Source organism: Bubalus bubalis, chromosome 1, assembly GCF_019923935.1.
Source record: "Bubalus bubalis isolate 160015118507 breed Murrah chromosome 1, NDDB_SH_1, whole genome shotgun sequence".
Classification (NCBI taxonomy): domain Eukaryota; kingdom Metazoa; phylum Chordata; class Mammalia; order Artiodactyla; family Bovidae; genus Bubalus; species Bubalus bubalis.
The window spans coordinates 13351124-13365828 of record NC_059157.1 but is presented as its reverse complement, the minus strand read 5'-3'; the positions used below and the strand labels follow the sequence as shown (position 1 = coordinate 13365828).

The 14705-nt window shown below is 38.2% G+C and overlaps 1 protein-coding gene across 1 annotated transcript in view; it reads left to right on the top strand.

Moving 5' to 3' along the window:
- Window positions 1-14705, top strand: part of KCNU1 (potassium calcium-activated channel subfamily U member 1) — a 152901-nt gene that overhangs the window by 42207 nt on the left and 95989 nt on the right. Inside the window, exons 11-14 of the mRNA XM_044933170.2 lie at window positions 9842-9947; window positions 11488-11570; window positions 12565-12634; window positions 13818-13970. Coding sequence (XP_044789105.2) covers window positions 9842-9947; window positions 11488-11570; window positions 12565-12634; window positions 13818-13970 — 412 coding nt within the window. The remainder of the gene's footprint in view (window positions 1-9841; window positions 9948-11487; window positions 11571-12564; window positions 12635-13817; window positions 13971-14705) is intronic.

The following is a 14705-nucleotide window of genomic DNA, read 5'->3' as shown; positions in this document are numbered from 1 at the left end:
TCCTCACTGTACATTCATACTGTTTCTCTCAGTGAGTCAGGGCTGGCCCTTGACTTAACTTGATAAAGAGAATGTAGCAGAGGGAAAACAGTGGTAGTTTTTTTTTTTCTTTTTTTTTAATAACTACCAGAAATACCTCCCAGCTGTTTACACACATTCTCTTCCTCCCATCAAGAATGGAGTCTTCTTTTCTTCTTTCTTTGATCTGAGCTGGCCTTTTGACTCATTTTAACCTGTGAAATATATGTAAATGACCAAGCCAGTTAAAGAACCAAGCCATAAGAAGCCTGGGAGCTTCTGCACTCGGTATTTTGACGCCATGGAACACTATGCAAGAAGTTCAGCTGCTCTGAAGGGAATGAGGGCCATCCAGCTGCCAGCTCCTCCAGAAGTCCAGCTGAGGGAATGGACGTGTGTGTGTGTTGTGTGTCTGTGTGTGTATGTATGTTTATTAGTTGCTCAGTTGTGTCCAATTCTTTGTGACCCCATGGGAATTCTCTGGGCAAGAATCCTGGAGTGGGTTGCCATTCCCTTCTCCAGAGGATCTTCCTGACCCAAGGATCAAACCCAGGTCTTCTGTATTACAGGCAGATTCTCTATCATCTGAGCCACAAATTTCAGCTCTAATGGACATGTAAGTGATACTTTTTCAGAAATTCTTCCCACTAGGGTTCTCAGCTAAACACAGTCATGTACTTGACTCCAATGAAACCACATGGAGCAGAAGACTTACCCAGCTGAGCTCAGTCAAACATAAATATTGATTTGTTATTCTTTGTATTGAATGTATACATCCTATGTACTTTGTATACGTGCAATTTTTCACAATTAAATGAAAAAGTAAAAACTTCCTAGAACCAAAAAATTATATCAGTTGTCAGATTGGAAAGGTACCGTAATGCTGATCTGGATAAAGGAAAACCATGTACACACAGGCACATTGTCATTACATGTAAGAGACACCTAATTCAACAATCGTTGGGGTGTGGAGCAGATTCATGTGGGAATCCAGAAGATAGTACTGCTCCAGAAGGCAACATATGAACATGCACATCAATAGCAAAATGTTGTTGTTCAGTTGTTAAGTCGTGTTCCACTCTGCATCCCCACAAACTGCAGCACACCAGGCTTCCTGTCCTTCACTATCTCCCTGAGTTTGCTCAAACCCATGTCCATTGCGCTGGTGATGCTGTCTAACCATCTCATCCTCTGCTGCCCCCGTTTCCTTTCGCCTTCAGTCTTCCCCAGCATCAAAGCCTTTTCCAACGAGTCAGCTCTTCGCACCAGCTGACCATTATACTGAAACTTCAATGCTTACTACCAAATATTTAACCCCTTACAATTTTTTCCAGCCTTACTACTCAGAGATAATTAACCTCTTTCAGATTTAATATTTCTTTTAAGTTTAAATTTATGTTTTATCACTCTTTGGACTCCTCAGTTGTACACATTATTTACTCATCACCTGATATTTTTCAGATGAATATTATTCAGCCTTCTGCACCACTTTGTCTCCTTCACTTGTTCCAACAGAGTTATCTTCTAATTTGTAATTACAGCAGCAATGAGTCTTTATATCATTATGGCTAATAAATGTTGGTTTTATGATAATAGTACATTTCCTCAAATTTGTTTTTTGTTTTTTTTAGTATGTAGTGGTCACCTTGTTTTCATATGTGTATCATTAAATATTTTCCAATATCCACATCACATGCGTAGCAATAAATATTTTCTAATTTCTTCAACATTAAATAATTTCATAAGAGTAAAAGTTAAGTGAAAAATTCCCAAGAGTTGTGCATGGGTCATTGGAGCATAGATAATAATTAAGTACCATGTTTAAAACTCTTTATCCTAAATTATAACTCAGAAAATTACACAGAATTACAGTGTACATTAAAATGAATTATTGTGATGCAAACATCCATGTAACCATCACCAAAATCAAGATATATTCTATTGCCAGCTTTGCAGCAAAACCCTCCCCAACTCTTGCCCCATCTTTAGCTCCTAGAGGTAATTATGATTTTGACTTGATACCTTACATTTATTAATTCATATCTCCTGACATTTTTCCTGTTTTTAAACTCACAAAAATGGGATACAGATTGATTTACCTCAATATTGCGGTTGTGAGATCCATCCTTGTTGCAGCTGGGTATAGCGGTACCTATTCATTTTCATTGCTGTGTGGTAAAGCATTCCATTATGTGAATACACCACAATTTTTCTTAATCCGTTCTACTGTTGGTTGACATTTCTCCTCAATTTCGGCTATTATGAAGAATGTTGCTTTGAAAGTTCTTGTATATGTGCCCTGGTCCCCAGGAGTAAAGCTGCAGGGTACTAAATCTTCCTGTAATAGAACTGTCAGTCGTCCAGAATGCTTTTTCTGTCTTGTCTGCACTTCCCCAGCAGCCCTGAGAGTGCCTGCTGCCCTGTAGCCTTACTACCAGTTAAAATGTAACTTCCCACCCTACCTGATGCTTGGATACATCAGTCTTCTTCATTTGAGCCATTCATTCTTCAGAATAGCATTTGTAAGACATTGTCTCATATTGTGGTTTTTCATCTCGTTTTTCTGGTTGGTAATGAGGTCAAGAATATATTCAAATGTATAAGCCATTTGGATTCCTTCTTATGAAATTACTGTTATCCTGCCCCTTTTTAAAAAAATTGGAGTGTAGTTGATTGATAGCATTGTATTAGTTTCTGGTGTACAGCAAGGTGATTAAGTTATACATATATATATACATATTCTTCTTCATATTGGTTTCCATTATGCTCCACCCCCCCCCATTTTTATCCTGAATTAAATATAGATCTGCCAGTAACAAATTCTTTTATTTAAATGTAAAGACATCTTGATTTTGTTCTCATTCTTGAAAGATGATTTTATGAATATAGGGCTTTAAGCCTCTACCTTTCATCCTGGAGAACCATGAAGTATCATTCTGTTGATTTCCTGGTTTTGTTATTGCTATTAAGAAGTCTGTTCAATGATCTTTAATGAATTATCTTCTTAAAAGATCATAGTGAAAGTGAAAGTCGCTCAGTTGTGACCAACTCTTTGCAACTCCATGGACTGTAGCCTGTCAGGCTCCTCTGTCTGTGGAATTCTCCAGGCGAGAATACTGGAGTGGGCAGCCTTTCCTTCTCCAGGGGATCTTCCCGACCCAGGGATCAAACCCAGGTCTTGCACATCACAGGCGCATTCTTTATGATCTGAGCTACCAGGGAAGCCCAAGAATATTGGAGTGGGTAGCCTATTCCTTCTCCAGAGGGTCTTCCTGACCCAGGGATCAAACCAGGGTCTCCAGCATTGCAGGTAGATTCATAAAAGATTATATGTAGTACTTAATATGAAAGTATGTTATATTTTGACTATGATGTATGTAGATTTGAATTTCTGATAATTTATTGTGCTTGGACATGAGTTTGAGTAAACTCTGGGAGTTGGTGATGGACAGGGAGGCCTGGCGTGCTGCAGTCCATGGGGTTGCAAAGAGTCAGACACGACTGAGTGACTGAACTGAACTGATTGTGCTTGGTATTCGTGAATCTTTCTGAGTCTCCGGATCAGTGTTTTGCACCATTTTTGGCAGATTCTCAATTATTTCTTCAAATATTGCCCTTGTCACTATGTTCTTCATCCTCCTTTCCTGGGGATTCAATTATAAGTGTATTAGTTCTTTTTCTTCACTGTACCAAATATATTTCTTATCTTCTTTTTTATATTTCCCTTCTTTTTTGCATCTCGGTATTACATTCTGGATAATTTATTCTGACCTACCTTCCAGTTTACTACTTCTCTCTTTGTGTTTAATCTGTTTACAAACCCACTCATTGAGTTTTTCATTTCAGTTATTGTATTTTTTAGTTTTCTAGAGTTTCTATCTGGTTCTGTTTCAGATATTCTGTTTTTAGATTCTTGTGTTCCAGGATTATCATTTATTTCAATAAAATAAATATAATTATGTTGTAATTTGTGACTAGTAATTTGATGCCTAGAGTTTTTATTTTTTTTTCCAGCTGACCTTTAGCACGGTGATAGCATGTTTCACACGTTTATTTTATTTATTATTTTTCAATCTTATAGGAATTTTTAAAATTAATTTTATTGGCATATAGTTACTTTCCAATGCTGCGTTAGTTTCTATTTTACAGCAAAATGAAGCAGCTATATATGTACATGTATCCACTTCCCTTTGGACTTCCTTCCAGTTCAGATCACCACAGTGTAGTGTTCCCTGTGCTCTAGAGTATGTTCTTATTCGTTACCTATTTTATACATAGTATCAACAGTGTGTATTTGTCAGTAAGTCTTTGGTTTTTATTGTCAGTTATTTGTACTGGATGTTACACATAGTATCTTGTTTTCTTTACGTGCTTTCTTATCATAGACTATGTGCTGACTCTTATGTTAAAAAATATATGTAGATACCTTGTGGCCTAGAAAAATATTACATTCTTACAGAAAGGATATTTCTTTACTTCTTCCAAGTACAATGGGGCACGTCTGCCTCCAGACCACATAAATCCAAATTCAAGGCTTGAGGCTCTCTGTACGTGCAGGCGACAAACTAAGAATGGAAGTCCATCTGAAAACTGCTCATTCAGTTTTACACTTCTATGTGTCCATACTTCAGTTATGCCAGGTTAAAATTTGGAGGCGTTACCAAAGGCTTCATTTTGTGCATCAGCAGAGCTGGGATTTTTTGGACACTTTGCCCTGTGATATCACCAGCTGACCTTTAGCATGGTAATAGCATGGTTCCCATGTTTATTTTACTTATTTATTCTTTTTCAACCTTATAGGAATTTTTAAAATTAATTTTATTGGCATATAGTTGCTTTACAATGTTGTGTTAGTTTCTACTTTACAGCAAAATGAATCAGCTATATGTTAGCTCATTTTGGTTGGTGCTTCTTCTGAATTACTCAGTGCTTTCGGTGGTGGGGGGGAAGAAAAACAAAACCAGACTTAACCTCTAAGACCTTGATTTGTTCTCAATTTTGGCCTGGTAATTATTCATGGTCTGGTTTTATCTCTTATGATTTATTAGGAGATGTTTTCATATTTCATTTAGTATTTTTATATATCCTTAGTAGAAGACTGGCTGAAGTTACCTAATTTACTGTTCCTGGAAACAGAAGTTCCAGCTCTAGTGATATTTAATATATGGGAATATGCAAAGCTCTCACTTGTCCACATATGTTTTAAGGGAACAAAGGAAGTTTTAGTCAAGAGGATTGATAATTCTCTTTTACTCAGAGAATTTCAAAATACTGCAGTTGGTAGTGGGCCAGATGATAAAAGTGTTATATAGTCTATCGTAAGGATTTGGCTTTAAGGAAGTTGTCTTTTCTCCAAGTCAGTTCTGAATTCTTGGTGATTTTGAGCAGAGGGATGACATGATCAGATTTAGTTTTCTATCTCAGTGTCGAGAAATTGGAATTGGATTTATCATAATTCTTACAACAACCTTAGTAACTGACTTATACATAAGCACATTTTGGTTATTTATTTTTCTGATTAGTTGGTTTTAATAATGTTCTAAGCCCCAGTACATGAACTCACCAGGCTTCCTAGGTGCTGCTAGTGGTAAAGAACCCCCTACCAATGCAGGAGACATAAGAGATGTGGGTTCAGTCCTGGGTCAGGAAGATCCCATGGAGGAGGGCATGCAACCCACTCCAGTATTCTTGCCTGGAGAATCCCCATGAATAGAGGAGCCTGGCAGGCTGCAGTCCATAGGGTTGCAAAGAGTTGCCACAACTGAAACGACTTAGCCCAACACAGCATGTATGAAGTCACCATCAAGACAAAATTTAGGACACAATCTATATCTAACTATATGGTCTTTCCCACATTTCATCCTGCTCTCAGTTTTTTGTCCATCATTATTATCATTCTTTATCTCTCCTGTAGTTTTATTACATCAATGGCACCCCACTCCAGTACTTTTGCCTAGAAAATCCCATGGACAGAGGAGCCTGGTAGGCTGCAGTTCATGGGGTCGCTAGAGTCGGACATGACTGAGCGACTTCACTTTCACTTTTCACTTTCATGCATTGGAGAAGGAAATGGCAACCCATTCCAGTGTTTTTGCCTGGAAAATCCCAGGGAGAGGAAGCCTGGTTGGCTGCCGTCTATGGGGTCGCACAGAGTCGGACACGACTGAAGCGACGCAGCAGCAGCAGCATACTCTTTAAAATGTTTAAATATATTTACCTTTGCAGAAGGAGGATCTCACCAATGGAATATTGTAGTACTTCGACTCTCCTTTGGAGAAAGCAATGGCACCCCACCCCAGTACTCTTGCCTGGAAAATCCATGGACGGAGGAGCCTGGTGGGCTGCAGTCCATGGGGTCGCTATAGTCGGACACGACTGAGCGACTTCCCTTTCACTTTTCACTTTCATGCATTGGAGAAGGAAATGGCAACCCACTCCAGTGTTCTTGCCTGGAGAATCCCAGGGAGAGCGGGGCCTGGTGGGCTGCCGTCTATGAGGTCGCACAGAGTCAGACATGACTGAAGTGACTTAGCAGCAGCAGCAGCAGCAGCAGACTCTCCTTATTTTATATTTCTAAGATACAACCATATTTCTGAGTGTTGCTATAGTTAACTGGTGTTTGGAGAAGGGAATGGCTACCCACTCCAGTATTCTTGCCTGGAGAATTCCATGGACAGAGGAGCCTGGAGGGCTATAGTCCATAGGGTTGCAAAATGTCGAACACGACTGAGCAGCTAACACTTTTACTTTTTTTTTCTTTGTTATATGATTTCATTGACAGAGTAAACTTGATTTATCCACTCTTGGTGTGATTTGAGTTGTTTCTAGATTTTTCTGGTGGAAGTAGTTTTGTTATTAACATGGCCTGTGTATGGCTCTTGGTGGACCTGTGCAAGAGTGTCTAAGTGTGTGGGGGGAGGAGCGGTGGAGGTTTAATGGTATAAAAAAACGTGAATGTTCATTTTAGGAGATAACAGCGTGTTTTGCCAAGTGTTTACACCATGTTTGAAGCTTATTGGCAATGTGTAAGGGACTTTGTGTATCTAAACATGTGTGCTCTTTTCTAACAGTTGACATGGTCATACTTTTTCATCTTTGCAATGCAATCAATGTAAAGTGGAATATCATTGTGGTTTTGATTTACATGCCCCTTATCATGAAGAGTGCAGTTTCTCTTCATGTTCATTACCCACACGTGTTTCATCTTTCTGTAAAATGCCTATCCATGCATTTTGCCCATTTTCTTACTGGATTGTTGGTGGGGGTTTTTCTTACTTAATTTCTGCTACTGCTGCTAAGTCGCTTCAGTCGTGTCCAACTCTGTGCGACCCCATAGAGAGCAACCCATCAGGCTCCTCTATCCCTGGGATTCTCCAGGAAAGAACACTGGAGTGGGTTGCCATTTCCTTCTCCAATGCATGAAAGTGAAAAATGAAAGGGAAGTCGCTCAGTCGTGTCCGACTCCTCGCAACTCCATGGACTGCAGCCTACCAGGCTCCTGCGTCCATGGGATCCTCCAGGCAAGAGTACTGGAGTGGGGTGCCATTGCCTTCTCCACATAATTTCTAGGAGAGCTTAAAATATTCTGACACTAATTCTTCATCAATGATGTGAACTGTAGCCATATTCTTCCAGTTTGTAACTTGTCTTTTCTCAGAGTATTAGATGTATTTTGATATTCAAAAGGTTTTAATATTATAGTTCATATTTTCAATATTTTCAACTATATTTAAAAACTTTTTAGTTTTTGCTTAGAATTTTTCCCTATCCCAGTATTTAAAAGATTTTTAAAGTATTTATTTTTATTTATTTATTTGGCTGTACCAGATCTTAGTCGCAGCATTGGGGGTCTTTTTAGTTGCAGCGTGTGAGCTCTTAGTTGCCGCATGTAGCATCTAGTTCCCTGACCAGGGATCAAACCCAGGCCTCCTGTGTCAGGAGCTCAGAGTTTTAGCCATTGGACCACCAGGGAAGTCCCTTTAAATAAGATAATTAACTGCATTTCCTATAAAGAATTTTTATTTTTATTTTTTTGTTTTAAATTCCTAATTCTACTGGAATTTGGTTTTTGTGTGACATGACACATGAATAAAATTTCATCTTTTTTCATAGACACTGATTTTATCAATGCTAGTTTTTGAATGGATCCTTTTCCCCTCACTGATCTGACATGCTGCCAGTATGAATAGATCTCTTCTGTTTTTGTTTTTTTTTTATCAGTTTATCTGTCACTGCATTAATACTATACTTTTTTAATTACTAAGGTTCATAATTAATCCTTATATATCCTAGGGCAAGTTTTTCCTCCTTGCTTATCTTTATTCAATAATTGACAAGCTCTTCTTGGCCCTTTATCTTCCATATAATTTTTATAATCATTTTATCATGAACTATGAAAAACTGCAGAAATTGATGAGAATCTCATTGAATTTTTAACTCAAAATTTACTTCTTTGTGTTTCAATTTCTAACTCTGACTTCTATTTCTAACTCTAAGATAACTTACGGTTATCTATTTATGTAGTTCTCAATTCGTGTTTCTTAATAATATTGCAAAATTTCCTAGCTTGCTGATGTTTATTATATATTATATAATTTATATATTTATATTGTAATCAATGCATATGACATATTTTATAGGTAATTAATATTTTCTGATACTATTGGAAACAGTGTCTTATTAACTGTATTTTCTAGTTTTTGCTTTTGGTATAAAAAAGCAAATTGACTTTTGTATATTAATCTTCCTTTCATCCATATTGTTAAATTAGAACATGTTATCACTTATATCTGAAATCTAAAAAAAAGTCACCCTTACATAAACAAAGTGGAGAGATGGTTTGCCAAGGGTTGGGAATTGGGAGAAATAGGGAGAGATTTGGTAAAAGGGTACAGATGAATAAAGTCTGAGGATCTAACATAAAACATGGTGCTCATAGTTGATAACACTATTGTATAATTGAAATTTGCTAAGACAGTAGAATTTAAATGTCATCACCCCCACAAAAGGTGAATGCGTGAGGTGTGATGAATGTGTTAATTAACTCAGTGGGAGGAGTCTTTCACAGTATATACATCTATCAAATCATGTCATACACTAAAGTGAAAAAGTGAAAGTTGCTCAGTTGTATCTGACTCTTTGCGACCCCACAGACTGTACAGTCCATGGAATTCTCCAGGCCAGAGTACTGGAGTGGGTACCCTTTCCCGTCTTCAGGGGATCTTCCCAACCCAGGGATCAAACTCAGGTCTCCCACACTGCAGGCAGATTCACTAAATATTTTACAATTTTAATTGTCAATTTTGCCTCAACAAAAATGAAAAATATTCTAAAGTTGTTTGCAGAATTTATAAATATCAAACGATTATCATTTTCCCCTTTGATCCATCAATAATTGAGAAGATGCATTGAGATATTTTATTACAGTGGCAGATTCATCTATTTGTGTCTCCAATTTTGTTAAAATATTTACATATTTAGAAACTATTTTATTTAGTTGTTTTAAAATGCTGTGTCTTTTTGAATAATTGAAATATTCTCATTTAATCCTGAACTTCCTTGTTCTTAGTAATTCTTTTTTTTTTTTTTGTATTAATCCAATTTGTATCTTTTCACATCACTATGATTGATGTACCTGAGCTCAAGACCCATTCCTAGAATTAGGCTAATGGTATCAACATCACCTGAGCATGGGGATTAGTAATGGAAGAAGTATATTTTCCAAGAGTATTAGGGTTTTTATTAAATGCACTAAATAATACAATGGTCTCTAAACCGAAGCCACTCTTCTTTTTCCGTCTTTGGCACGGCATCCTCTGTCCAGGGTCCCTCCTTCGTTGGAATTGGAAACCATATTTAAGCGCCACATGGCCTATACAACCTTCATTTCTGGGTCTGCACTCAAGTGGGAGGATCTGAGGCGAGTTGCGGTAAGATCTAGTTCTTTTCCTCCTTGTCATTTTCCCGCTGCTGCTGCTGCTGCTGCTGCTAAGTCGCTTCAGTCGTGTCCAACTCTGTGCAACCCCATAGACGGCAGCCCACCAGGCTCCCCCGTCCCTGGGGTTCTCCAGGCAAGAACACTGGAGTGGGTTGCCATTTCCTTCTCCAATGCATGAAAGTGAAAAGTGAAAGGGAAGTCGCTCAGTCGTGTCCGACTCTAGCGACCCCATGGACTGCAGCCCACCAGGCTCCTCTGTCCATGGGATTTTCCAGGCAAGAGTACTGGAGTGGGGTGCCTAAGCTACAACAATTAAGATGATAGTGTGTTGGTCTTCCCAAAGGTATTACTCCAGACTCTTAACTGGAGTAAATACAACTTCTTCAACTTAAGAAACTGATCGTAGAGGAAATGTTAGCAATTGGCCTTCAACTCCTTCTTGACAAATACCAAGTTGACCTCACTGTTTACATACACTTACATTTTAAATTTTTATTTCACTGAAATCTCTGTCTACAACAGTCTTATTTTATTGTTCTAATAGATCTGGAAAAGTTGTGGATAGCAGAAGTATGTTAGATCTTTCTATCCAAGTAGGATTCTTACCAGATGACACATTTCTAGGAGTCTGTCAGCTTTCACCAACTTCTCTTAAACACACTGATATGTCCTCTCATAGAAAGGGCATGAATGAAGATAGCAGAGATCCCATTTAGGCTGAGATTAAGACAGATACAAACCCTCCAGATATCTTTCATTTAAGGCCAAGGCCAGCATCCTTTCATGTTTTAGGTTTCACAGAATCATATATACCAAAAGCTTGAGTTTTTAAAGCAGAGATTTACAGAGTCAACACAAAGAAGTGAAGCAAAAACTGACACAGGCGAAATAATCTTTCTCCTTCCTGCAACTTGGGATAAGAACCTCTTCAGTATTTATTTATTTATTTTTTTGCTAAACTGAAAGGCAATTGCTTAAAAGGCCGTATTGCTCATGCAATTGCTTAAAAGGTCTTATTGCTCATCACTGCTCATAAATTGATGTTTTTGGATGATAGGAAAAATATCACTATGCACTATTCCCATTTTAAAGCAATCTGCATCTGTGTCAGGGACCCTGATCCATCTAAGGTGCCTCTCTCAGGTATCCTTATCACCAGTCCTTCTCAAGTGAGCTCTCTCTCTCATTGGAATTCTATGACAAAACCATGGGCTGTCAAGGTGGCTCAGTGATAAAGAATCTACCTGCTATGCAGGAGATGTGCAATACCCAGGTTCAGTTCCGGGTTCAGGAAGATCCCTGGAGTAGGGATCTTCTACTCCAGGGCCACCTACTCCACTATTCTGGCCTGGGAAGTTCCATGGACAGAGGAGCCTTGAGGGCTACCATCCACGGGGTTGCAAAGAGTCAAGACACGACTGGGTGACTGAGCATGCACCAGGTAACAGAACCCTAAGAAAAGCCCAAATGGGAACAGGCAAGCATGGCCCGTGCAATTAACAAGGTGACTGCCGTTTCATCTTGAAGAATAGGTGGACTCTGCAGAAGCGTGCCTGATCATAGCCAACCCCCTATGCAGTGATTCACATGCTGAAGACTCTTCAAACATTATGAGGTAAGAAGCCGGTGCTGTGTCTTATATGCTCAGATTCTGGCCTTCATTTTCTCTCCTTTAAAATAAAGCCCAGTACATAGGACTAAACAGGTGTCATCTATCATAGCACAGAGGATTCATCATATTCCAGGTTTCTGCCTTATTTTGTGCCCCCAGAGACAGCAGATGTATGAAAAAGGAAGTCAAAATAGAGTTTCCTGTATGTTGATGTGCTTTTCCACTTACTTTCCTGTAGTTTTATATGAATAACAGCTATGTAAATTTAAAAAGCAAACATACAGATAACTGATAAACTGTTCAGATAGCGCCTTTCTCACTAACGTCATCTCAAAAATAAAGATAGCATGTGTGATTTGTGAACCTTATTCAGAGACTTTATTTACTGGGGTTTTTTTCTAGGAGTCTTAGTGAAAGGTTCTGTGTGGTTCAATATGGTGCACTTTTGACTTTTGGCCGTATTTTCAAGATGGCTATGGATAGTGTTACCATCCTGAACTGAACTATCCATGAGCAGGAGCTTAATTTGTGGTAACAGATTTAAATGCAATGCCATTGAACCTAATCCAGACAACCTGTTGGCGCTCAGAGCAAAATAAATGTATATAGCTGAAGGTGACTCTACAAAAAGCAAGGAACAGCTATGCAGTAAATATGAGAAGGATCTTAGTTTCTTATTTTGTAAAAGTTATTTTGAGAAAATTGTGTTAGACAGTCTATGAGCTACTTCAATGATAGCAATTTGGTCCCTTTTTTTTTTTTTAATTAATGTGTTTGAGTTTGAAAGCTACTCCTCCTTAAGAATTGGTCCCAGATGACCACAGCTATTAATACCAAGAGCTGGCCTTATCATAGATATAATTTGCTAAGTCACTAAAATCATAGTATTCTTCCACATGTATGCAATTAAAGATCATAACAAAGAACTTTGTAATATGTGCTTTTCCTGTACTTATACATGGCACATCACTAATGAGAATATTTGTTGTTTATGTAGGGTGCTCTCTATCAAGAACTATTACCCTAACACCAGGGTCATCATACAGATACTTCAGTCCCATAACAAGGTATTGCAACATTATAGCCTGTTCAGTCTCCTCCTATTTTGGTCTACAGACCTGGATGAACCTTAGTTCCTCCAAGTAATATATGAACTTACTATTTTCTAGTGAGTCTACACACAAAAGGTTTTTGCCAGTTGTAGATGAAATTGGGAATCTTATTAAGATTATTAATCACATAAAAATGTCAATTTGGCAAGAGTTATGTTTATATACTTTAAAAGCTGCCTGATGGTCTGGAATCCGGTCATCGTGAATTTATATGCTGACTCAGATCCTTCCGTTCGGGTCACCAACAGGTCTTGACACAGTCTTACATATTGAGAGCCACTAAAATAAGTAGTCAGGTTGGACAGTGACAAAGGTTTAAGAGACAGCCAAGGGCTAGGGCAGGGTTGAACAATGAGATTCATCTACTGCACAAGTCCACTCATTCAGGACTAGGAGAGATGGCTATTTTATCTGATGCATAGAAACCGACACAAAGAGTCAAATAAAAGGAAGAAACAGAGGACTATGTTTCAAAGAAAAGAATAAGATTAAACCTCAGAAAAAAAAAAAAAAACTAATGAAAAGGAGAAATAAGGACACACACAAGACTGAAAATGAGGGGATGGAAAAATACATTACATGCTGATGGAGAACAAAATAAATCTGAAGAAGCTGTACCTGTATCAGACAAGATAGACTTTAAAACAAAGACTTTAATCAGATTAAAAGAAGAGCATTACATATGATAAAGGAGTCAATCCAGCAAGAAGATATAACTTTTGTAATTATTTATGACACCAACATAGGAGGACCTAAATTTATAAAGCAAAAGTGAAGAAATCTAAAGGGAGAAATAGACAGCAATACTTTGTTTTGTTGAAGAACAGTTGATGTAAAATGTCATTTTGGTTTCTGGTGTACAGTATTCAATATTTGTATATGTTGTGAAATGATGTAGTAAGTCAATATTTTTATAGATTATACTCTATTTAAAGTTATTTCAGAATAATGGCTATATTTCACTCTGCCATACAGCATATCCTTGCTTATCTACTTTATACATAGCAGTTGGTGTTAAGAGAATTCCCTGCCCCTGTCTTGTCATTCCCTCCCTTTACCCACTGATAGCCACTAGCTTGTTACTGGCTTGTTTTCTGTGTCCATGAGACTGTTTCTCTTACTTTCTACCCGGAAACAGGCCTTTCTGCCAAAGATCCCCAGCTGGAACTGGAACGCTGGGGACAACATCATCTGCTTTGCTGAACTAAAGCTTGGATTCATCGCCCAGGGCTGCTTGGTGCCAGGCTTGTGTACCTTCCTGACGTCTCTATTTGTTGAGCAAAACAAGAAGGTAACCTTGTAAACTGATGTTGAATCTTGGCTCTGTCCCCATGTCCTCCTAAATGTAAGATCAGATATAGAAAATAAAAATTGAGGAAAGCAAGGAGGCCCTGAGAAATGAGATTTGGCTTCTACTTAAGCTGAGAAGGGATTGAGAGATGTGGATTGAAGTCCCAGGCACCACACTGACCTTAAAGAAGTTGTTTACCTGAGTCTTTCCCAAGAATTATTATTGTTGTTTAGTCACTATGTCATGTCTGACTCTTTTTTTGCCACCCCATGGACTGTAGCCACCAGGCTCCTCTGTCCATGGGACTCTCCAGACAAGAATCCTGGAGTGGGTTGCCATTTCCTTACCCAGGGGATCTTCCTGACCCAGGTATCAAACCTGCGTCTCCTGCATCGACAGATGGATTCTTTGCTGCTGAGCCACTGGGGAAGCCCTCACCTAAAAATATTTATTGTGAAATAAAAACCATAACTCTGCTTCCTCCTTGCACTCCATGATGTTATGAAACTAAATGTACTCATAAATGTATAAGCACTTTGAGTTACTGAAGGTAGAAATATAAAATAAAACTTATTAGTGGAGATTTCATATATTAACATATAAGTTAAATACAAAGCAATGGACACTAATAAATAATTGTTTTCATCAGAGAAATAATTATACAAATAATCATTAAAATTTAATTTTGCAGATTACTTTGGGGCATTCTATGCAGTAATAATAAGAGTAGCCACA